This window comes from Corella eumyota, chromosome 2, assembly GCF_963082875.1.
Source record: "Corella eumyota chromosome 2, kaCorEumy4.1, whole genome shotgun sequence".
Lineage (NCBI taxonomy): Eukaryota > Metazoa > Chordata > Ascidiacea > Phlebobranchia > Corellidae > Corella > Corella eumyota.
This window is the reverse complement of record NC_137491.1, coordinates 6,777,389-6,803,766: the sequence shown is the minus strand read 5'-3', so window position 1 is coordinate 6,803,766 and position 26,378 is coordinate 6,777,389. Positions and strand designations below refer to the sequence as shown.

General features: G+C 29.4%; 1 protein-coding gene across 1 annotated transcript; it reads right to left on the bottom strand.

Moving 5' to 3' along the window:
• Window positions 1-234: 234 nt before the first annotated feature.
• On the bottom strand, window positions 235-24,423 carry LOC145743744 (voltage-dependent calcium channel type A subunit alpha-1-like). The gene is made up of 50 exons (XM_082561780.1): window positions 24,257-24,423; window positions 24,007-24,123; window positions 23,708-23,871; window positions 23,408-23,575; window positions 23,103-23,326; window positions 19,941-20,200; window positions 19,127-19,233; window positions 18,875-19,014; window positions 18,004-18,101; window positions 17,643-17,792; window positions 17,266-17,483; window positions 16,128-16,246; window positions 15,497-15,612; window positions 15,312-15,365; window positions 15,119-15,202; window positions 14,951-15,041; window positions 14,680-14,807; window positions 14,461-14,573; window positions 14,188-14,300; window positions 13,965-14,096; window positions 13,413-13,485; window positions 13,109-13,229; window positions 12,761-12,935; window positions 11,850-12,087; window positions 11,569-11,633; window positions 11,288-11,445; window positions 11,042-11,156; window positions 10,662-10,851; window positions 10,302-10,408; window positions 10,081-10,183; window positions 9,848-10,008; window positions 9,523-9,663; window positions 9,037-9,238; window positions 8,673-8,837; window positions 7,920-8,039; window positions 7,518-7,601; window positions 6,814-6,834; window positions 5,801-5,917; window positions 5,413-5,570; window positions 5,066-5,216; window positions 4,790-4,912; window positions 4,560-4,661; window positions 4,331-4,467; window positions 4,083-4,183; window positions 3,754-3,992; window positions 3,470-3,586; window positions 2,766-3,263; window positions 2,471-2,588; window positions 547-1,744; window positions 235-380 (listed from the first exon to the last, which is right to left on the bottom strand). Exons 1-49 carry the CDS (start codon window positions 24,300-24,302, stop codon window positions 999-1,001), a joined length of 7,488 nt encoding a protein of 2,495 aa, XP_082417906.1. The 5' UTR covers window positions 24,303-24,423; the 3' UTR covers window positions 235-380; window positions 547-998.
• Between the last annotated feature and the right edge of the window lie 1,955 nt (window positions 24,424-26,378).

Genomic DNA, 26,378 nt, shown 5'->3' with positions numbered 1-26,378 from the left:
TTTTTCCTCGTCAAAAACCGAACACGAATAATCGCAATCTGATTCGTACCTTTGTGAGTCGATTACTTCTTCATTTCGTCTATCTCTAGGACTCAAGTTTTTACTTCCGCCAGATGACGCTAGAAAGCTCGTCGAAATCGAGCGGTTAGTGCTTGATGAGATATTTGAAAGCTGTCCATCGCTTGTTGGATTTTCATCATTTTTGTAGTTGCTCGGTGGTTTACGGTGATACATAACACGGGGTGATGTGGGATGATTGTAGGCTTCAGCGTAGTCCTCAAAATGGTCATTAAAACTACCTTCGTTGTATAAAGTGCTAGAGTAACTACGGCTGTGACGGACATTGTCGTTGTGGAATTGAGCTCCATCGAAATATTCATCTAAATTTAAAAAATGTATATTGAAATAGTAATAAATAAGTTAATCCTCTAAAAAGTTAACCATCAAAATTATTCACAAAACAACCATTTATAGAGAATAAATATTTATAGCAAAAAAATAAGTTTTACCTATCATTAAGTTATAATAAACAGAAAAACATCTTACCTTACTAGATACAGGACAAGACAAAAACACAAAACATGCAGCTACGACAAAAAATGATTTTTTAGTCTAAAATATAAAGTTATCTAATGCCGGAAGACGTTAGCTATTACATACCTAGAAAACCTAAAAATATGGGCAATAAATTATTTGTTTAAAGAGTAGTTCGGAATTTATTTTAGCATAGACGGTTGTGTATCAATTGTATAGCAATAAATAAGCAAAAGTAAACGAATATGGCACATGTTCATTGCACTATGGAACAATTTAATAATACTCGAAAGCGAAATATTGCAATTTAATTAAATATTATTCGGAGAACATTGAAAAAAAGAGCAATTTATACATATACATAATCGGATGGCAAAGTATGTGCACTATGATATTCACAGTATTTAAATTAGTTAAAACACGCAGAGATAAAGAAAGAAAATGTTAATGAAGAGCTAAGGGGGTCACATGACAGTACATTTACTCGTTTTTCTTTTTTTAGCACAATTTGTTGTTGTGTAAGATTTTATATTTACACCAGGCAATGCAATGCAATTACCAAGCTCAATGTGTTCATTGTTGTCATGTTGACTGTTTTGAACCCGTAAATTGTTGTTAGTAACTATATTATTAGGCGCCGGAGCTTTAACAATGGAATGATTACTCTTTATTTTTGAGTTATTAGATAAACTAAACGTAAACAAATTTGCTAATATCGACCTAACCGAATTTTCACTTTGTTTGTTGTTTTTAATTTGTTCTTTTTGAAATATGTCAAAATTAGTTGCATTATAATTTGATAACCCGTTAGTAGAAAAATTGAATTGCGAATCATTGGGTTTAGTCATTTTTTTAAAAGTTTGACCAGATTTTTCTAAATTATTGTCAGATTCAAAGTCGAAAACACTGCCAAAGTCAGATTCGTTTTCCTCTGCCACTGCAGACAGAGGCGAATCTAACACCCAGCTATTTTCACTGGAACTATAATACGTGTGTCTTTCTGAATTACTAGACCGCGTATTTTTATATTTTGGCCCACGATGCTTAACGCGGTAAGTCACGTGATTTTGTGGACGAATCACAACGTCCCATTCTTCATCGTCTGTTACGTCATAATCGCCATCGTAGTGACTTGAAGATGGCGAGACGCTGATAGGTCGAGCAGAGCAGAAGTAAGGGGCAGAGTTTGCCGACACAACGTTTGGAGAAACTAAACAACATTTAAATTACATGACATCATGCAAACAAACATTTATAATGTCAGAAAGTTGGTCAAATATATGTCAAGTATGTTTTTAAAGATTTAAAGTTTATTAGAATAAAATATTTGACCAACCATATGACACATTTTACGTTCATGCATTTTTGATTTATATTTACATTCTACACTAACAAGTAAAGTTCAAATTTTACTTAAAAAGATTAAAAAGAAAAAAATGTTTAACCTCAAAACACAACAATAACATCTATATCGAACAAACTACTTTTATTTTACCCAATAACTAAAAACAAACTAAGCTAGGAGAATTGGTATGTTTAACCCTACCACACAAAAAGGGTAACTTGTTATGTCTTGCGTAGAATTAAAAACAACCTAGGATAACAACTGTATTAGCATTTAGCAACCGTCTATCTATTCTAAAACCACCTTAACTTTAAATTTTCCAGTTTAATCAGTCCAGTTCCAGTTGATGAGAATTGTGATTCAATATTTTTAAGGCAATAACAAACTCATTTAGATCTATAACAAACCCCTTTATGTAAGTTTGTAATAAGCAATACACAGTCAATATGCAAAGGTGAACATAAAAAACATTAATTTTACACACCAATTGTTACAGGTGTTTTAAACAAATTTAGCAACATTTATTAGTGACATAACATATATATATATATATATATATAACACCAAGTAATGATTAAAATAAAGTCTTACCCCCTTGCTGCAGATCGGGGCTTCGGGGACTCATTCTGCGGGGACCTGGGTCCATTGGTAGGGTTGAAAACGATCGTTTGATTCCAGGGTCGTAATCGTCTTCTTCGTCAAAGCTATGCTGTAATTAAATTAAATATTAACATACAATGTAAATCACCTTGAAAAAAAAGGGCACAACACAAGGTTACATTACAACAGAAAACATAAACAACAACAACAACAACAACAAAGCAAATATGGAAACCGTATGAGATAGTATGATACACCAACGACATCACGGAGAATATAGACAAACCTCCAACATAGAATCATGAAGTCTAGGCATTGAAGCAGCACGGGCATAAAGATCAGCTTGGAAATTAGCCTCACTCGTGCCACAACTACTTGCAGTTTGTCTAGCCATGTAATCATCATTACACGGAAAACTACCGGACGACAGCGGAGAGTTAAAAGAATGCGGATAATTAGTCGCGTAGTAATTTGGATCCGTATACTCGGGACATGTCTCGTCAGCAGGCGTGCTTGCAGTTATAGCTATAAAAGGTGACGTTATGTCAACATCACATGGCGCTTGTAAATCGGCGCGCCTGAAATCCATTAGAGTCGTGGTTTGGTAGCCATCCGCAGGATGTAGTGGGTATTCTTCTGCGGATGTATAGGCTCCGTATTCGTCGCTGTCACATGGGCTATTCATTTGATAATTTGAACCATGATGAGGTGCATTAGAATCGCTAGGTGGCGATGCACACAAAAATACGTCGTTACAGTCGCCAGAATTTGAATATTTCGAAGACTAGAGATTCAAACAAGGAGTAACGAATAAAATAAAGCTACATTTGACTTATTAGAATACAAAATAAAATCAAAATACATTCTCTAATCAAGCGTAAATCATCTACATTAAAGAAAAAGCAAATCTACACATCATCAAAAAAATAAAGAAAACATGAACAAAACTAGTACTCAAATTGAAGTAAGTTAGTTTTTAAGTATATATACCTTGACACCACCAACCACATGTAACTTGCGGTCAAGTATTGGACTCGAATACGGAGTTGTTTCTCTGGAGGGGTAAGGTGACATTCCACTGCAGCCCCGCGGTAAAGATACTCCTTGCTAAAAACACATTTTGTTAAAGTCATTTAGATTTCTTTTGTGTAAAAGTAATCCACCAAATGACCAAGTATAAACAAATTTTGGGGTTTATACGAACAAAAACACATCAAATCCTCCCCAACAAATTTAGATTCCACTACACAGTTTTTGTTTTTTTGTTTACTTACGTTATCTGCAATTTCTGATACAATAGAAGCCATGCTCCTTGAAGGCTCAACGTTTCTAGTTGTTGTTAGCTGATCATGTGGATTAATGTTATTGTTACTAGCCCCAGGAACCATTCGTTGAAAAATAGTTGGACGCGGTGTCATCGTCGACGTCTTGCCATTCTTTCTACTCTTATACGCTCTCCAGTGTTCATACATAAGCATTGCTCCGTATACTTTGCCGACGGTCATTTTAGTTTCTATAAAAAGTTACACAAATAAGTTTATGTACTAAAAAGAAATAATGTAAACATATTAATACTTTTTTACAGTGGTTAACAATAACTTACTTTCTTCAGGAGGCAACAGAAGATCAAGTTTCTTTTGTTTAAGATTTGGCCAAGCTACCTGAATTTCTTTACGTAATTCGACATCTAATTGTGCTTGGTCCCTAGAAAAAGACATACAACGATTAGTTCTAAATACCTTAACCAAAGTTACAAAGTAATATGTGTAAGAGTTTAATCTTTTTTAAAGTAGATTACAACACTTACGTCCAAGAGCCAACAATGTTAAACGCTGAGTCAAAAAAATTAACCTGTAAGTTTTGTCAATTCCATTACCATCTTGGGGTAACATCTTTATTTTAAGCGAAGTTCTTATTAAAGCAAGTAACGTTGTCGTAAAATGAACTTGCTTTTTATCATTAATCGGCATGTTCATTTGAATTAACCTCTAAAATAAGTAATGAAAAAGTTAGACATACATTTAGTACTAGACAATAATCTGCACTCAATTATTAAAAACCAAAAGAGAACAATTCTTACTCTGTAAGCTACTCTGTATGGACAGTTTTTGCCAAAACCTAATGGTGGCTCCATATGTCTAAGCATCGTAAACATTTCAGTGTATTTAATAAAACCAGTTGCCTGCAAATGTAAGTATCAAAAATATTTAAAAATAATAATAATTGTTGTCGGTCAGCATTTTTACACTTTAAATCTAGCTAAACGTTAATATTCATTTATTCAATGTTTAATGAAACAGTTTTAGTAACCTGTGGATCATATTCAGCCCAAACTCTGATATATTCATCAAGATGATGAGGTCCAAGAATTGAAGAATCTCTTGTAAGGTATTCAAAGTTATCCATAATCACAGCAACAAACAAGTTTAACATCTAACAAAAAACATAAAATGATTTATTTAAGAGTGTGGATGTTAGTATCACAATTGTTTTTGCATTTAATATTAAAACCTAATAAAAATTACATTTTTTTATAATAAACGAATCGTTAACAACACAACTAAACTATTACAAATGAACACTAACCAGGAATGAACAGAAAAATATAAAACTAGTGAAGTACACGTAAGCAATGGGCGAACCACACCCCTTTTCCTTTAAAATTCCTGATTTAGGATCACAGTTGGCTGATACACAAGACAACATAATACTCTGCCAGGCTTCACCTGTGGCCGACCTGTATCAAATAGTGTTTTAAATGTTAGTTTGTTTTAAAAGTTTTAACTTTCAAATAGTTTATAATAAAATGATAGTTTTACTTACAAATAGTTTATAATAAAATGATAGTATTACTTACAAATAGTTTATAATAAAATTATTGGTATGAAAAGACTAGATAACAACAGCTAGCAGTGTTGAAACAAAAAGCATACCGAAATAGTAACATCAGAGATTGTATAATGTTTCTAAAGTTGTTGTGGTGGTTGATTTGACTTGATGAATCCAACTCAATGTTTCCAAATAATTGCATCCCGATAATGGCGTATATAAAAAATAGCATGACTATCAAAAGACATACGTATGGCAAAGCCTAAAATGAAATACCAATTATTTATTGCTATTTAAAGCTATATTTAAATTTGAGTTTAAATTGCCAGCCGCATAAAAATTTACAGCAGATAAAGTGGTCTTAAATTATAATAAATATTAAAATAAATTTAAATTTAACGAATTTTTTTAAGTTAAATGACATTTATTATTATATTGGGAGAATTTACTTTGTTTAAAATTAAAATAAAATAAATATCTTATTTTAAATACCTTAATGGATTGCACAAATGTCCACAGTAATATCCTGATCGTTTCACCTTGCCTCAGTAACTTAATCAACCGCGCCGCTCGAAACAATCTCAGGAAACTTAAGTTGATGAAACCCGACTAAAATCAACCGATTTTTGTCAAAATTTTACTTGAAACAAATTCAAATGGGAAAAGTAACATAATGCTTATATATATCAAATACATAATAATAAAGTAAATTACTTATTAAATCTGTTTTCTTTTACAATATAGTTAATGCAATTATATTTTAAATCACTGCACCATACATCAAAATCTTACACCCAACAAAAAACATTGTGTTTTTATACTTCAAAATGTAAAAAAATAAACCGCAAATAAACAAATTCTAAATAATTGTATGTATATAATATCTATCATATATATACTCTAGTTTCTATCTATACAAGAAATTACATAATTTAAAAAGGATTTTTTTATTTGTTAATAGTAAAACATCTTTAGGATTTTTAAAGAAGTTGTGTTTTAAAAACTCATAAAAAGTTGTGTACATAAAATTTTAAAATGTATCTTGGATAAATTTTAAAATAGAAAACACACCCACCATATCATGCTGTTTTGAGGAATTGAGGAGCGTTGAAAGTTGTCCAGTCGTCAAAACAATTCAAATGAAAACAAAAACAAACAAAATTGAGCATAATAAATACGAATATTTATTAGCCTATACTAAATGACTAAAAAGCTTTAAAAACTTTACGTTTTTAAAACCAGTTATAACATTTTAAATTTCTAAATTACTTTTAACTTAAGCCTAAGTAATTGATTGAGTTTAGTCAATTATGAATACATGCAAGTCAAAGAAATATCATAACAGTTATACATGCATTTAAGTCCAAAATCTTTAGGTTTATAATTAAAAAAAAATAAAGTAAACTACTCCTAAGCATGCACATGCATTTTCCGTCGCAGATAAAAAAAATTATTTTAAACAAACTAATAAGATGGGACAAAACGGAACAAGTTAAAACCATTACCTCAACTTGCAGGTTGGAATGCTATAGTAGTATCATGAAATATATTATCAAGTTTGATAATCATTTTAAATTAAAAAGAAAGCAAACTTTTTAAAATTGCATTCGATTCAACTATGTATAATTGCATCGCATTCTGATCATATCAGCGCATATATTATAACATATAATATACGATCAAGTAAATGTTAAATAACCAGCATGTTACTTGAGTTAGCATTCAAGCAGTTATTTACAATAATAAAGTTATGTTACTCAAATTATTTAACAAGCTGTTGCAATATTTCGTTTGTTATATCGAATTCGATATAACTTTGATTGATTTGAATTAAAGTACATCAAGCAATCTGTGTCTTAATAAAGATTAACAGTCCAAAATTGTCAAATAGTAATAGCTGGTGCTTTATATAAATAATATATTTATATGGGCGTGGTGGTTATTATTGGTTAAGCTTGTTAGAAAGCTGTTTAATAATCTTAATTAACCTGTTGATCAGCAGGTAAGTATTCTCGTTGAATAATCTAGCCATTTTGGGAATCATGGTTTACAAAAAATTACCAAATTTTTGTTAAGCGTTATTTGCAATTAAATGGTTAGTATTTAGCTCTAGTTCTACTAAAAAAAGTTTACTACTTGATCACAGAGAAAAGAATAATCAAGGAAAGCAAAGTGATAGTTGAAAATTTAAAAAAAATCAAAAACTTACCGCCAACAACGTGATCATGACGTCAGCTATACTTCCGACCACTGTGATAAAATCAAAAATATTCCAGGAATCACGAAAATAATTCTAAAAAAAGAAAAATGATAGAACGTGTAATCTTCCTATGTAAAAAATAATTTTGTTATGATGTTTAATACTACAAAATCAGGTAAATATTTAACTTTATACGACTTCTTGATTACTTTAAGATCTACAATTTATACATAAATTTTAACAATAATGTAAATGCAAATAGGTAATATACAACATTCATTAAAAATAACTACAACAAAAATAATGCAAAATCATCGTGCAGAAAATTAAAATTATTCAACCTGGTCATGATTTAATAAGATTTTTAAAAGAATTATGGAAAAAATTATTAGGTTTGAATATGGCACATACTAGCGGTCCAAATGCAGTCATCTTTAGAATACACTCAAGTGTAAACAGGATAGTAAAAGCAGTATTGCTGTAATGTAATGCATCCTCATAACTTTCAGACTCCCTTATTCGCCAATAATCCTGCGAAAAATAGAAAATTTCGTGCTACATTTAATAACACACAGGCAGCAATCTTAAACTTAGTATTAGCAAATGCAAACCAATCTTGTTTTCAAGAAGGAACTAGTACATAACTTTTCTTTACCTGTTAAATATTAACTCAAAACGTCAACAAACATAACTTAACCCTACAGGACATCCTGTAAGTTTATCAAGATCATGCCAAGTTTTAAAACTTTAACAAGTAAGTATACGAAAAACCATTGCATAAAAACGAATAAATCTATAGACATCCAAGGCAGTACAAAGAGGTTGCCTTTAATTACCAAAGGGCCATACGCAAACATCTTTATAAAGCATTCTAAGCTGAAGAGGGTCGTAAAGACTATATTAAGAACGTGTAGGCCGTCCTCGTATGACTTGCCCATTTTGTCAAACTATGTAATACGTTATGTTAAAGTTGCCAAGGATAATATTAGACTTAAAACACACAGCACAATTTGATTATAAAAAATTATCTTGTTATTATTATAGATATTTCAAAAATTACCCTCAAATATTTAGTTAGTTATGTTTCAATCTATAAATCGAGCTGACACAAAGATTAATCAAATATATAATTAACAAACAAACAATAAAGTAACAGTAACTTACCTTTAACATAAGCACTACAGTATTAAGTACAATAAGCCCCATAATAATCCATTCAAAAACGGGAGATATTACTATTTTCCATACTTGAAACTGAATCCCTTTTTTATTTTTTGGCATAAATCGAGTTAACGGTTTAGAAGAAATGGCAAAATCTACACAAGCTCTCTGCCAATAAATTATTAAATGGATAAAAAAAAGTTAGACCAATGCTTTAGAAATTTTTTTAACATTATTTTATAAAAATTGAATGTTTTTGTGACACATTCAATTTGACATTTTGGAGATTCGATTATATTGAACATGCTTAAATATTTATTATACTTTATTCAATATACTAAACAACAAGAAAGTTTTAAAAACGAACCTCGTTTTTCTCCAGCGAGCAGTTCGACATTGCTTTATCGCCCTCTTCTTGAAACGTTATGATAATGAAAGCCACGAAAATGTTCACGAAAAAGAAAGGAAACACGATAAAAAACACGATGTAGAATATACAAACTTCCATGCGAAACTTAGGCTGAGGTCCCTGGTCTTCGTAAGTTGATTCAATAGAATGCCACAAGACACTAAAAAAATATTTTTACAAGTAAAATATTTGCTGCAAGATAAGTAAAATCATATTTAAAAAAATTAATATAAATTATTTTTAATATCATTAAACAAAAAAATTTTTATAATTAAGAATATTTTTAAATTATATTTTTTTGTCTATTGTTGGTAATTATTTAACATGTTTAAATCAAACTGTAGCTATTAAAACAGTTTAAAACTTGTTTAGTATAGGTTTTTGTAAAATCTTGTACACGAAAATTTATTTATTTTTGTTTTAAAAACAATGAGAAACACTTACTCTGGCCAACCTTCCCCTGTTGAAATCACAAACAAGGTAAGGAATGAATACAGAACGTTGTCGTAATGGAAGTCTCTAAGCAGCCATTCTCGAGGCCGTATATCGATTGTTCCGTCAGAATGGGTATCAATATAACTCCCCCTGTTAAACATGATTAAATTAAAATTTTATTTTAATATTTAAATTAATAATTCTATGAAATTTATAAACGTTAACCTACTATAAGTATAAGTAACCAAAACATTTCCATACAAATTCATTTTCAATTTAAAAGAAAAGTTTTTCCATACAATTTTTTTTTCAATTTTTTTATTATATAACATACCTGCAAGCGTCTTTTGTATGGTATTGTGGATCCGTGCAATAGAAAAATTTTCCTTTAAACAATTCGACAGCAATGACAGCGAATATAAACATGAACAACATGTAGACCAACAGTATCGTGGCGACGTTTCGAAACGCGTTTACAACACATAGAAACACAGCCTAGGATATAAAATCGTAAAATTTTACATTGTTTATTAATTTAAAGAGTGATTTTTAGGTACAGCTACTTACCTTTAGTTTTGGAAGTCTTTTTATTGTTTTTAAGGGACGTAAAACTCTTAGAACTCGAAGCGATTTAATCACACCAAGATCCAACTGTGGATTGTCAGAGGCACTGCAACAAACAAACAAAACAATTAAAAAACATAAAAAAAAAACGAAAATGGAGTACAGTTTATAACAAAAACTGCTACTATTTAAATTATTTTGAAAACATATTCTGTAAAACTCACGTCAATGCGAAACCAATCAGAGCACTACAGACCACAACAAAATCCAAAATGTTCCAAAGACTGTGAAAATAAGAGCCGGGATGAAGCACCAAACCAAGATCGATCATCTGAATAATTTAAAAGTAATTATAACATAAAAGTGACGAGAATTTAATTATTTATTCCAAAGCATATTACCAAAAATATTGCCTAAAGCAAAGGTTTAAAATAAAACAACAAAAACTTAGCCAGATTTAGAATAGAAAACAATAACAAAATGTATTTTTTTTAAATATAAAATGACTAAATTGTTTTATAAAAAATTTTTAACAGTTTGATAGTGAAGTTTTTACAACAACAAAACATTTTTAAATTTCTTACTTTCATAACCATCTCGAAGGTAAATACTGCAGTAAAGATGTAATCAAAATACTTGAGAACTTTATTTCTACCCGATTCCTTATCAACTGGGTCCTCGGTAGCCAGAGTAATACTACTCAGTATAATTATCACCAAAATAGTAGTTTCAAAGTATCGGAGGTTAACGATATAATGGCAAGCTAATCTGATTCTAAAAAACACACAATAAATTTGTCATTTAATCACGTTGTTACATTAAATTACATTAAGCAAAAATTTGCAAATTTTTGTTATTGTAACATAAGCATACAAATTTTAAACTGTTATAGTTATTATGTTTATCAACCACAAACCTAAATCTTTATTGGACAACAAATGAAAAGCAAAAAAAAAAAACTTACGGATTGGTAGGACTAAAAATGAACATGGAGGAGTAAGGAAGAATGGGTTTTGGTCCATCTTCGTCTTCTACATCTTGCTCCCCTGCTTCTGCATCACCAGAAGCTGGGCTGCCTTCTATTAATGCATAATCACAATTTATTAAAAGTTTAATTTGTTTTTTTGTTTTATTGTATGAAAAACTATATGTTTGTTAATGAAATACAGACGTTAATATATATTTTTATAGCAAACATTTTACAACAAACCTGTTGGCAATACTGTAAATGTAGTTTGAACATGATTTTGATCGATTTCAGCATTTCCAACTTCGTCAAAGTTTGAGACAGATATTTCAGGTTGCCTAACATCGTTTCCTCTCCTTATACTACCTTGTGGAGATTTTAAACGATTTTCAGACAAACTTCTAAACAAAATAAAAAGCCCAAAACTTTAACTTTCCGCCTGAAAGAACATTACCAACAAAAATAAAAAGATTATAATAAATAGTTTAATACATGTTGGTTTACGTAAATGTATATGTACTTACTTGTTAATGTTTGCATCGTTAGTTTTACTCTTATTAGGAGAATTAACAGTTGAATTGGGGACGGTCTGTGTAAAAAAATTAAGATTAAATATTTTGAATAAAAACTAAATCTTTTTTGTTTAACAAATAAATAAAATGTTTCATTTTTATATTTATTAAAGAAGAATGTTTCAAAAATGTATTTAAGCTATTCGTAGACTCCTGCCTCAACGGCAAAAAATGCCAAAGCCTGTATACAACGTTATCAGATGAAGTTATAAATAAATGAAATACAAAATTACCAAGTTGTCTCCACTTAGAGGTTGAGCGCTATTGGAATCTTTCGAAAAACTTGAAATGTCAAAATATTTTCCACTCCTTCGCTCGCCAGGAACGTAAATGTCGTCATCACTGTCTTCGTCATAAGCCGAAGAGGTGACGTCACGCTTACGTAGAGTTCGCTGTTGGTTTCTGTATTCTTCTTGGCGTTTTTCCCAAACCGGTTTTTTGTTTTTCTGTTTTCTTCTCATCGATTCCGTTCTATCAAAGAAAAGCAGTTAATTGGATTAAACTATTGCGTCAAAGATATCAAGTTTAGATCAGATAGTGATGTAGATACGTAGGGCAACAACGTAAGCGAAATAACGTGAAGTTTTAATTAAGTTAACAACGATCCGCTATAGACTGTATTATAAATGAAATTTATAAAACTCTTTTTATTTTAACAAAATGGCAATATTTAAACTTTATGTTCTAAGTAAAAACAATTCATTTTGTAAATATTTAAAATTAAAAATCACTAGAACTCACGTTGAGAAGTTCTAAAAAAATTTTAAATTTTTAAATCAGTTAGTTTTTCGAAAAAATGTTAAAACCTAAATGACATGTTTTACAAGGCTTTTAGTGCAATATTCCCAAAGGAAATCAGCACCTTAAATAGCAAGTAATTGACAACCATGCAAATTTTTACCTGTTGTAGCTAGAAACATTACTATGAAAGGTAATTTAATTTCCTGGCTTTATTAAATTACCCAATTTTTTTAAAAAAAGCTAACACAACGACGACCCACGAAAACAACTAACATTACAAGTTCCTCCTAGATAGTATCGCACAAATAAATCGACAAAACGCATTTTAAACAAAGTAGCAACAACCAATTTAAAATATTTTAAAAGAAATGTAGAATTTTAAATCAAGTAAATTGATACTTACAATTGTGCTCTTAAATTATCCGCCGACCCTGGGCTTACATTTTCAATTTCTTTTGCAACTCGTAATGCTTTTTTTGCTTCCATCGAGCCCTTCTCTTCTTCTTCGTCTTTAGTTAACTCTTGTGCATTAGCTAAGTTGTCCACAGCAATAGCAAGAAACACGTTCAAGAGAGTGTCTAAAATTTTAAAAGTTACAGAAAATAAAATAAAGTAAAAAAATACTCCCTATCCTTTTGTTATAACATCTTCAAGTAGGTTTTAACATTTTTTCTAAAATAAATTATACATTAAAACTAAAAATTCCAAATTTAAAAAAAAAATCAAATTTAACATAAAACAGCAAACTTACAATTTCCAAAAAGCACAAGAAAAATAAAATATAAAGACCACCAAAGCCCTTTATCGTTTACTCCACCGTTTGCCCTAATACCGTTGTACATTACCACATTCCAATCTTCGCCAGTTAATATCTGTAATTTATAACAAGGAAATAAAAATAATTTTTAATTATACAATAGCCCACACAAATCTTGATTCTAATGCCCTTACTTTTCTAAAGAGATTAATTAAGGTCGATAAATCGAATATAAATCGAATAGTCTAATTATATAGGCCCAGTGTTGCCAAATTATAAACTAATGATTGACAAATACCTGAAATACTGTTAGAATGGCGCTCGGAAATGTATTAAAATTTGAATTTGGCATCCCTTCGGGAAAGTTAAACCTGCAAAGGTGCATAAGAAGTCAGAGAAACTAGACATAAATAATTCATCTAGAATTCATTTGTGCGATTAGGAAAATGAAATTGAAACAAAACATTGTTGCTTTGTACACACAAAACAATTTCTTAAAATGTTTATGTTGTTATAAGTGACTAACTTTTCATGCAATATTTATTATAAAATGAGGTAGTAACTACCCAACACAAAAAAATTTTTTTTTTACACAATTTTTTTTTAAAAGTTCATTCAATTCATTTAAAATATCTTTACTTATTGAATATTACTCAAATTTCTGCAAAGCTGGTTACAAAAATATTATATATAAAATGTGTAGATTGAACCAGTAAGTCTTTAAAATATCTTTAGTAATATCAACATTAAGTTTGAAGAATTTATTTAGATGTTGCTATAAATAAACATAACGTCATTAGGTTATTATAAACAATCTAACAACACAGAAAAATGGGGTAACGATACTTACTTTCCTCCAAAGATTTGCATCCCAAGAAGAGCAAAGACGACGAGAAAAAGAAAAAGAAGGAAAATCAGAGACACGATTGATCGAAGTGAACTCATTAATGACACCACAAGATTACGAAGACCAGACCAGGCGCTACAAGATTAAACAATTTTATTTAGGGATTTGAAATTTAAATATACCCACTTTACTAAAAAAAATATATTACTTTAGTTTGAGAACTAACCTTGTAAATTTAAAAACACGAAGCAAACGCAGAGCTCTAAGAACGCTAATTCCAATAGATTGATCAGGTCTCATTACTGACCAAATTATTTCAAATACCGAACCTAATATTACCTAAAATCAAAATTCAAACAAAGTTTCAATATTGTAAAACTTTTCCAAACACAGTTTTTTCGATTTTATAGTGGTGGAATTTAGAAAGACTTTTTTAAATTAAATTTCAATGTCAATTGTTTCTATCGTTATTATTTAATTCAATTTAAAAAGTTCTTACCACAAAATCGAATACGTTAAACGAAGATCGAAAATAAGTTCTCGGGCCAAGTCCGTAAACTTTGAGCAAAATTTCAATCGAAAATAAACCGAGAAAAACAAACTCTGCATAATCTGAAATTGAAAACAAAAAATATTAAAAGTTATGATAAATATATTTGTCATTAAACGCTTATAAAATAAACAAAATCCATATATGCCACATGAAGTTTTAACTTACACAGAAATTGTTCCCACCACTTTGGTTGTCCGTAATGAACACTTGATAGAAAAGCGGTGTTCAGTAAAACCAGAAACAAAACAACCCAATAAAAAATATTCGACTTTACTAAATGACGACATTTTACTCTGTAAAAAATAAGATAGGGTGAAAATAATAAGATAAGGTAAAAATTAAAGATAAGATAAGGTAAAAAAGATAAAAAATATAAAAATAATTTTTTAAATATGATTTACTTTTACTAAAGAATTGCAGTTCTGAAAATAATTACCTAAATCTTCGTTCCTTAGTTGTCAACCAGTTTCTTAACGAATTTCCAGGCTTTTGATTGGGATTTGATCGTGTAAAAGGATTCCCAGTACCTTGATATAACGTTAACAAACCAAACTTAGTAACTATTACTAAGGGTTTAAAAAAAATAGTGTAAATATATTCTTACTCATGTCTGTAGAATCAGAAAACGAGTTTTCGTCGGAGTCTAAAAGATCGATGCGACTTCTTCTGTGCGCCTTTCTTCTTAGTGCTATGCAAAAAAATAAAAAGTTAACATTTTGTTAAAATTTTTTAAAAAAATTATTAAAAAAAAAAGTATTATTAAAAAACAAGTATATTCAAGAAAAAAAATGATTTACCCCCTATAGCGTTGCTGTCTATTGTTCTGTCTTCTTCTGCCAAAATAACTTCCTCTGCAATACAAGAAAAGGCATTATTAAAAGTCCCTTCTTACATTTAATAAGCACACAAACAATTTTAACCTGAAACTTAAAATAAACTCTTAATTTAATACAAAGTTTAAAAATAATTTAAAAATGGTTACCAGCTTTCTGCATCCACTCCAAATAGCCATCTAATTCTCTTTCAAGTTGTTGTTTCTTGCGAACTTTCAGAAAGGCCAACCTGTTTTCAACTCTTTCTCGTTCTTTGGCAAACTCTCTATAACCAAAATTTAAGTTAAAAAATTACCAATTTTCAAGTTTGACCAGAAAAATCATTTATAAAATGTTTTCAAGATAAAATTGTAATTAAAGTTAAGTTAAATACATGCATCATGCATATTAAAACAAAATACGACAACACTCGTCACATGCAGTTATCTAAGCAAGAAAATAATTATAACTATGCACACTAAATTGTTAATATGTTATAAAATTAAACTTATCTTTGCAATAGTTATGTATTTAAAAGTTTTTATCAACATGGGTATTACAATTACAAGAAATAGTTGTTGCAAGTTAGATAAGATGGCTTCAAGTTAGGCTAATTAACGGTAAATTTTACTAAATGCTTTTAACAGAATTTATAACAGATCTATCAAAATAAAAATATTTTCAGTAAAAAAAAAACGGGTATTATGAGAAGCTTTTCAAGTTAAAAAGAATAATAGCAACCTGAAAATGAATGATCAGCCAAACTAACCAAGAAATCTATTTTTCATTCCCCAAACTTACATGGCCAAAACCCCAAACACGAGGTTGAGTAAACCAAAAGAACCCAAACCAATAATTACAATAAAGAGAATGTATGTCAATATCAGGTCAAGGGTCGATCCCGCAACAGAGTCGGCGCTCTATTTAAATTGGGTAACTGTTATAAATTGCCTTTATTTATAACTTCGTTTTCGAATTTAAAAAACTTAATAAGAAAAGCAAACATTTTTTTTAAATAATTAAAAGAGATTAAAACATGGAAAACATATTTAAACAAATAAAATTAATTTCTTAAATTTAGATGTAGTAGGCGTATACAAAATTTTGAATTTAGACTACAAATTTTATTTGACTGGCATAAAAATCACATTTTTTTAAACAATAAGCTAATTTTTAAATATTAAGCAAAGCTAGGCCTTTCTTTTTTGCCGTTCTTTAATTTTGAGAAAAAATTGCTAACCTTCGCAAATATATTTTTATTCAGATAATTAATTGTTACCACTAGCAACATATGGCAGCTGCAGCTTCTTTTTTTTTAAATTGACTAAATATTGACTTATTGTCAATCAAAAACACTTGCACGCTGTCGATCATTTACGACTTAAACATAAACTGTACGTAAAATTTGACAATCACAAAACACTATGTGCAAAAATTATAAAATATCAAATCGCAGTGATGTAGTATAAGATCACGAAACGATCTTACCAAAGCACACGACAGTCACGTGACATTTACATACACGTAGTGTGACGTTTGTGTGGAACTTACCCACTTAAAACACCGAGCACGAGGTTAAGCATGAAGAATGAACCGACGATAATGAGCATCATAAAAAATGCCCAGTTGAACATGCTACCCGTTGCATCGTCCGCCTTTATGGTAGAATTAATGACTGATATTTAATTTGCTACGTCACCAAAATTGCAATAGACATATGACTTGAGCGAGTTTTCAATAAAGAAAAAAATTTTAACTCAAAAAAATAAATTTAAAGATAAAAAAGATAAAAAAAATTTCTAAAATTGCAAATTGTAACGCTTTTCAGAGGGTTGTGAAACAGTGATTTTACATTTAAAACTTAATTCCAGTATGCATTTTTTAACTTTACCAACACAAAACTTTTAAAATTGAAAAAAAATTTGCAAAAGAAACTTACAAAATATAGAATATCTGTCCAGCCCTCCATGGTGATACATTGAAATACTGTCATCATCGAAAAGATAATGTTATCAAATGTTGTTATTCCATAATAAGGTCCCAGTTCCCAATAGCCACAGTAAGTTCCCTTCGGACAAATGTAATATCTTTCATCGTTTGTACCGTTAGGTGTCGTGTCATTTCCCCCACAAATTTGATTCTCGCGCAAAATTTCGTCTAAAAAAATAAATTAAAATAATTTTTAAGTCTACGAAGCTCAATAAATCATTTCCAATAACATAAATTTAATTTAATTTTAACAGAACAAGGTAATAAAGTTTTTTTTTGCAAAACAAGAAATATTTTTTTAGTTGTTGTTTAAAAAACTAAACTTACTGTTTTCTGTGTAGCAGGTTTGATGAAACTTGCCCATGTACAATTCCAAACCAACTATAGAACAGACTACAATGAAAAATAACAAGAGAACGGCAATTTGAAGAAGAGGGACCATTGCTTTCATAATTGACTTTAACACAACTTGCAAACCTGCAAATAAAATAGGAGTAAATAAAAAATTTAAATTTAAACAGGCAGAATTTTTTTAGACATCTGATTTAAATGAAAATTAAAAACTAAATAGAAATTAAAGTTTGTAGTTTATATTATAAAGATCCATTTTTTTTATTTATTTACACGTAATTGGGTTAAATGACTATTTTATTTTATAACACATAAATTGTAAGCAACGCCAACTTACTTGGTATACCAGATACAAGTTTTAGAGGTCTTAAGACACGAACTGCTCTTAAAGTTTGAAACCCAGATGCTGACGAAGAATCGAAATAGGTCACACACCTTAATATATTAAGTAAGTTAGGTTAAACGTGTTTATTGTATTCAAATTTACAGTAGAGAAACGATGTATAATTTATATCAGCAAACCAAGTATGACCTACTTAAAAAGCAGCTTAACTGTCGTTAGTCGCTGCTAGACTCTTGATAAAAGGCAAATATAAACGCAATATACAGGATTATGACACCAATCATAAACATTCTTGCAAATTAGCAAAAATGTCTAATTAAAAATGTCGTGTGTTGAAGTAAGTTGTAAACATATGGCGTATAATACACAAAGGGGCTTGCCTGTCATGCATTATTTAGTACCTATGACAATATTACAATACGTCTTTAGCTTGCACTTAGTATATGAATGCAAAATGTGTCAATGTAAGGAATAGAAAATATGTTTAATATCATAAAAAAATTAAACGTTTTATTACTAAACAATTTTAAAATTTAAAAATCGTTTTTTTTGACAACAGATTTTAAGTGCGAAATGTCAAATATCCGTACATTGTTTTTTAACAAAAACATAAACGTCAATTTCATATTTTACTGACTGTTAGTTTTAAATCAACATTGGCGTCTGTCGAAGGCTTTACCAGTGTATTAAGCTGGAAGGATTAGAACAAAAATGTGGCCAAATAAACATACATATAAAACTGGGTCGTTCATTTTAGTACTTGGTAACTGCTTAAAAGTTTAGCCAATAATTTTTTTAAAAACCTAAAGTTAAGGAACTTTATATACGTTCTACATTAAAAGATTAAATGCACAATTAAACTTACCCAGTGACAACAACTGTAAAATCCATAATGTTCCAACCATATCGAAGATACGAGTCTTTGTGCAACACAAAACCCAACGCTAATATTTTCACAGCTGCTTCGACGATAAAAATGCACAAAAAATAAGGCTCAGTCAGTTCCTAAAAAATAAAAGTTAAAAATATTTAACAATAAACAATTTTTAAATTAACAAATATTTATTTTAACTATTGTTTTGTTTATTTGTGATGATCAGGCTTATATTTTGCTTACAAGTTTTTTAGTTCTTGGTGTGTTATCATTCCCGGCCATGTGTTCTTCCAATGCTAATACAATACAGTTGGCAACAATGGTAGCTAAAATAAGATACTCAAACGGAGTAAAAATGAAAAAAAGTTAAGGAATTTAATCTTATCTTTTGACAAATTTACAAAACATAATTTAGGAGTTACATCACATTGAATTGAATTACCATGTTTTAAAGTCGTGTAATGAATTGACTTAAATAGGACCTTTTTTAACTCTACTAATCAATAAATCCCCAATACAAAATACAACGCAATCATTCTGCACATGCTGTGCATATAAAATTTTCAGTTCTAACTAATGCATGGCTCTTATCTTACGTTATGGTACAATCAAAAATCGTGTATAATTAATGCGTTTTAAATTGTCTTAAACTAATCTCATTTATAAATAGCAACAGTTGCCAGCGTAAAATTCGCAAAAGCCACAGAGTATATAATATTGATGTGCAGCACTTCCCATTTATCATTTATTTATAAGGAAATTTGTGCTATCTGCAATGTGATAAACAAGTAGATGTTTTAATATACCTAAAAGCGAATAAGGGAGCCATGATGAATATAAATTAAACATGGGTAAAGTATAGGCTATTCAAATTGAAGACATACCATGTTAAAGTAATTGAACAAAATGTGAAAGCCTAAAAATATCAAAAAGTTAAAACTTTAACAAAATCTACCTATGAGATTGTACCCCACTTTCCCATTTTTTTAACTTATAAAATCAATTAATGAAAATTAAATTAAATATTTTAAGAAAATAGTGAATTAAAAAGGATATGGCCACTCTATAATTCTTTTTGCGAACTTCCTCACAACATTATCCACCCCGAATATAAAAAGAGATCGGTTTGCAGTTACGCAGTTCTGTTGTTTGGGTATGGGGTTGTAATATGACATCGTCCGCGCCTGTTGAGCAAGGGTCATTTTGTAGGGAGCTCCTTTACCTCTACCCTTACCACCAGGAGCCCCTGGCCCCCTAAATCCATGTTGCTGGCGTTGGTTGTAAAAATTATTGTCGTCCCCTAATCTTCCCATTTTCCTAACAAAAAATGTTTTTTTTACTTATCTTTTAGTTTTATGTTATACAAAAAATACACAATTCAAATTTTTAGACAGCAAAAAATTGCAGATACAATGGTTTCTCATACATAAAGTCATTATTTTAACCTAAAAATTCCCACATCACAAAATGAATGATAACATACATATTCGACATATATTGATCAGTAAATTAGCAATAAATTATTCGATCACACTCAATCTTATATCTTACCTGACTTGTGGATAATAAAATCAATAGGTTTTATATTAAATCCAAGGGTTTAACTTTAAAAGTCAGCACGCATAATCCTTATGAATATACTTTGTAATAGGCAAAAACAATTAAGTTTATCTTAACCCTTTACGGCACAAGAGAAAAATTTTAATCTTGATAAAAAAAACGATTATACTTTATTAAACTAAATGTTATGATTTTATGGCAATTAGTCTAAAAACTGCACTACCTAATGTTTTTTGTATATTTTATATTTTACAGCTGATTAAAATAAAATAAAGGTAAGTGTAATTAGTCTATGCTAGCATAACCATATGCTTTTAATTAAACTTAACTTTAGTAAATGCAAGACTACAAAATTACACTGCCTGCCTTTTAAATAACTTAATTTTTGATAAAATGAAAAGCAGAAGCTTCCATCGACAAATGATTCTACTCGGGCATTTCTGATTCATTTTCCTTCATTTTTCTCATCAATTATGTATGGGGTGGCGGACGGTAAGATGCCCCTATTCGATTGTATTCGAAAGGAAAATATGGTAAAAAGTATTTTTACAGCTTGCTACAATAAGTATAAAGGCTGCCGCTTATTTACATATTTCTTTAATTAACAATTTTTGGGTATGACACATATTGTTCTGATGTATGTTCAATGCGGTTCCTGCTATTCACAGTTACTACAAATAACTACTTAAAAATACTTAAGGTGTACTATGGAATAACGTAAAGAAATACTTAATTTTTACTGTAAAATTAGTATCTTAAGATTACTCTTTCTTTCTTCTTGTGCTTTAAAATTTGATTGCCAAAAAAACACCATATTAAAAGATCAACAAATAAATACATTAAATTAAACAACCAACAACACAAATTCTTAAGCATATTTTTTCCTTATCTTAATTAAATTCTTAAATTAAAAAAATTCTTAAGCATATTTTTTTCCTTATCTTAATTAAATTCTTAAATTAAAAAAATTCTTATTTGCATTTTCTAAAACCTTTGAAGAAAAGTCGACACATTAAAACAGTAATAAACAATCAAATTCTAAACTATTGCGTCTTTAAACTTGCACGTGCTTTTGACATCATTGTACAACCACGTTGAGCTTTAACTTAATCCATGTGTGCTTTGCTTTGTATTATAATGTGTGCAAGCGTAATAGAACCTGACATTAGTAGTTGACCCGGCGTTTCTCATGTCAAATAGTTAGCCTATCGATTTTTTTTTCAAAAAGAAAAAGTCCGCACGCTTTCCAATAATATATTATAGTATTTCGCGACATTGAGTAAATGCCAGTCAACCAAAATGACATGTTGTTTTCTTAGCGACGAAAATGATTTTAATTGCAAGATCCGTTGTTATTGACGGCTTGTCAAAATCGATGAAACGGCAATCATTGTATTGTAATTTCAAACACGCGTTTTACTCTTTTGATTAATTATAGTAGGCTTCTGTTTAATTCAAGATGTAAACAAAAAAATCGAATTTAAATTTAAAAACCTAAAATACTTTCAACTTAATTTGTTTAACAAGTGCTTAGTTTATAATGTAATCCAGTGCGGTATCTTATTATGTAAAACTGAGTTTTAGTTTCGCCTATTAACGAGCGACTTGGCGATATTTATATGCCAAAATCTAGTCATACACTAGCCATCTATTATTCATAAATGACTGCTCCCTTGATAATGCAACAAAGTAAAAGCATCTGTAAAAAATTTAAGGCGCAGTCGCATGCATTGAAACATATTGTAGCCTTGCAAAAATGACAGAGTCTAAACAACATATTTTTTTTCTCTTTTTAAAAAATACTCTTTCAAAACGAGGCGACCTAAATACGAACTAATATTCTTGACACAAAGTCATAAATTCTGGAATAAACTTGTCGTAAAACCAAATACATGTCAAATAACAAAAAAAATAAAAATATTGTAACAATATGAAAAAAAACTTTCTTTTTAGAAACATGTCATGCTATAAATTAAATAATTTGCGTAACTAAATCTACATTAAAACCTTGTTTAAAATATAATTTGTCCCCTTTTAACCAAGCACAACTTTTAAACAAAAAAACACTAAAAGAAAACAAATAATACAAAAAAATTTAGTTTAAAAATTTCGTTAAAAAAATGCAAAATAAATATTTTAAACACAAATATATAAATTTAATTGTAAAAAAGGTAAGCTACAAATTAGTCTTTATATTTAAATGCCAAACTGATACTAATTCTAACTAACCAAATCAACTTTTACAAAATACTATATTAATTAAAGACATAAAGCTTGCCAGATTTTTAAATGCAATTCGCTTTTCCATTTAATCGACGTCGCAAAAAAATTTTTAACACCAGAATCCTACTTTAAACCACACTTGGTTGAATTATTTATAACTGTTTCGTCAATTTTTTTTTCCGCCTCCCTATACCATCTTTTTGCGCAGTTACAACAATTTTTACGACAATGACGTCATTCGTATCACTTAAGTTCGTTTTTGAAAAACAATAAACTAATTTTAATTACAAAAAAGTTAAGCCAACCACTTCGAGGCATTTATACGTCTAATTAAGCGTTTTTTGACACCATTTTTCGTTCTAAAGTCTATAAATAAATAATTAATTTTTGCTACTGGAGTCTTATAAGTTATTTAATGTTAACAAAATATACTTACGCATTCTTGTGATTTTCATGCACTACTGCCATGTCCTTATGTCCACCAATAACTGCTCCGCGGCGACTTCTGACGGGCGTATTATCTTTCGTGTCGAACTTTCGAGCAAAATTCGGGGATTCAGCGAACAGCTCGGAATTCCAACTCGTAGCGTCGGAATCGGCAACAATATGTCGAGGTCGTATTCCGAAGTGATCGTACATTGAGTTTTCCTCAACGTCATCCTAATATCAGTAAAATAAAATTATAATTTGATTTAGTATGCCAAATATTATCACTGATAATTTAAACCACTTATATTTTACCTTTTCATGATTGTAATAAATCCGGCCATCTTCGTCCATGTTATAAGCATCTTGAACGTTGAAAACTCCATTTACACCCATTTTGTTGTTATTCCAAGTGCTTTTACTCAACGGAATATCTGTCATGGATTGCGTTTGACTGATTGTTGAATCTTTCCGAAATTTTCTCTAAAAATGTTTATGTTGACTTTGAAATTTTTGAAGGTTTTTTTATCACTTAAATTTTATTGTTTACTTGTTACGCTATATAATGAATCATTTTTTGTATATTTGTTATAAAGATTTATTATATTACGTTACCTTAAATCTTTTAAAACCTTTAAATCCTGGTAAATCTTTGGAAATATTCGATTCCGAAAAACTCGGGTTATCGTAATAATATTTCCAAATTTCCGGGTTATCGAAAATATCACCACTAGTTAGCGCACTTTCTGAGTTGTATCTTGTTTCTCCATTGTTCAAGCCTTATATTTTTTTTAAGTATAATTTAATTAAAAATGGTTACGTTTACAAATATATGTTAAAGTTTTAAACACTGTTTAGAAAATAAGTTGCCTGTTAAAATATGCTGTTGATATACCAATTAAAACTTCCTCTACCTGATTTCTTTCTTTGCTTTGCTGCTTCCCGTTTTTTGTTGGCTTCTTGCTGGTGTTTTTCCTTTTCAAGTTGTTCTTGTGAATGTCCGAATAAAGTAGACTTTGTAGAATTAGCAGCTAAAAATATGTTTTCATTTGTTTATTATTAAAGTTTAAACTGTAAGTATTTATGTTTTACAACTACGTCAAACGGTAAAAGCAATAGTTAAAACTGAGTAAAAAACACTAAAAACATTATATTTTATTTTACCTCGAATTATACCATACCACCCATTACGTGCAGCGGAACTTTTCATTTTTGCAAAAAATAAATACAAATCATCTATGTTCTACGCTAACTTATTTAATAAATAAACTTGCCTATATTCTTAAAAAGGTTTATTTAATTTTATACAACTATTTATATATAGACCTACATTAATCCTAACAAATACAATAAAACATATATATAAGTATTTATTTGCACAAAAAAATAGTAACCTTTTATAATAATTTGGTGTATTTTTATTTACATTAAAAGTCGTATCTTTCAACCCACGATAATTTTCAGTCTGAAAATCATGACTCAAATCAAGATTAAATCTCACATTTCGCCGTACGACCAACTATGTACTAAGAAACAAAAAACTAAAACTAAACTATGTAAAAAACGTGCTTTTAAGTCATATAATAAAACCAGAAACCTCTGACGACCTAAACAAAGTTTATGTTGAAGTTTACTTCGGCAGTTTTAATTGCTAGGGGCAAGTAAATAGTAAACTGCAAACCCGTAAAAACACTAATTACCGTCGCGCTACGTGCGACAAGTTAGTGCGTGATATGTTATCACGTATCAAGCAACGTAGAATACGTAAGTATACAGCCCACAAAAATTCAGATTATTTAATAAAACCATATTGGTCTTAAGAAATTATGAATTGTGCTATAAAAGTTTAAGCGACAATTTTTAAAAATCAAAACAAATTTCGACGAATGACAAGGCATATTTTTTTTAAAGTAAAAAAAGTGTTGACGTTTGCCCCAAAAGAACAAAAATAGCAAATACTTTTTTTCTAGCGTTACATGACCGTTAAAAATGTCCTTTCCAATAAGAAAACACTTTATTAAACTGGTTTGTCCATGTATATATCTTACTTATCTTTTGTTTTTAGGTAATCTATTACTATATGATCCCAATATACAATTTGACTTATTGAAAAAGCCCAGTAACAGCAGTTGCGCTAAAACTTCACGCACGATTAATATAAAATAACACGTAGCATAATTTCACGCTTTTTAACTTGCGTCAGATTTGCTATAGCGCGTAACGTTTAACGTCTGCGGTAATTAAAAAAATATCAAGATAAAAATAAACTTCGAACTTACAAATACAATAATTTATTAATATTGATGTATAAACGAACCGTTTGTTAAGAAATAAACCAACTTATAAAAAATTGTTATAAAATTAAGTTATGCTTTTAGTTATTGTACTGTTAAAAATATTTTTTTTAACGCAAGGAAACTAATTTCGCCCCAGTTAAATATATTACAACATAATTAAGTTAACGAAGTTAATAAAAAATTATCAAAAGTTACGCACGATTATTTTAAAAGAAATGCCATAAGTTAATTAATTTAACTCTAATTAACATAAAAATCCAAATATTCCTTTAAAACGCGATTAACATAACGTACATTGACTTAAATATAGGAGTAAGTCAAAACAAAAGATTATTTTAGGGTTTCTCGAAAAGTATTGAAAAACATACAATGTCAATATTTTTTTAAATTTGTAGGTTATTAAAAAAGTTTAAAAGTAACATACTTTACTTTAAAACACTTATTTTTGTTTTTGACCTTACTATTAGATATATTAAAACTCAAACTTGGTATTTACCTATACTTAGTATGTATTTGTTTATAAATTAATATTTTATCACCTTATTAAAATTAACAAAAATTTCAGTACCTATGAATAAATGATTATGTAACTAAACAATATAAATTCTTAACTATTTCGGTCTAACCTTTATCCAAGCAACGTACAACTAAATTAATTTTCAACTAAATTAATTTTTTTTCAAACCCTAAACTTTGATTCAACTTAGTTGATCGAACGTGCCCAAACTCATTATCGAAGTCGCAAATTATTAATGTATTCGTCCAAAGGCAACGAGGTGTGACCCATACAATTACAAGAATCTATAACTATAGCACCTACGGGAAACGTATGTATTTAATAATCTAATATTAAAACCTTGAATAAAATCGGAGCCAATTCACTTTAAGTTGAAACCGCAAATCCAATTTACTTTTTAGCATAAAAGCATAATGTAAAGTCTAGAATAAATTTGACGCTAAAACGTTGGGGGGAGTTTTTGGGTTTGGCA

Bases quoted from the DNA above. Each gene is read 5' to 3' on its own strand.
- LOC145743744 (XM_082561780.1), bottom strand. From the start codon at position 24,302: ATGAAAAGTTCCGCTGCACGTAATGGGTGGTATGGTATAATTCGAG. The intron at 15,042-15,118 runs GTAAGAATATAT...CGTTATATCAAG, and splicing joins TTCTGATTCTACAGACATGA to GTACTGGGAATCCTTTTACA. The intron at 3,993-4,082 runs GTAAGTTATTGT...AACTTTTTATAG, and splicing joins TCTGTTGCCTCCTGAAGAAA to AAACTAAAATGACCGTCGGC.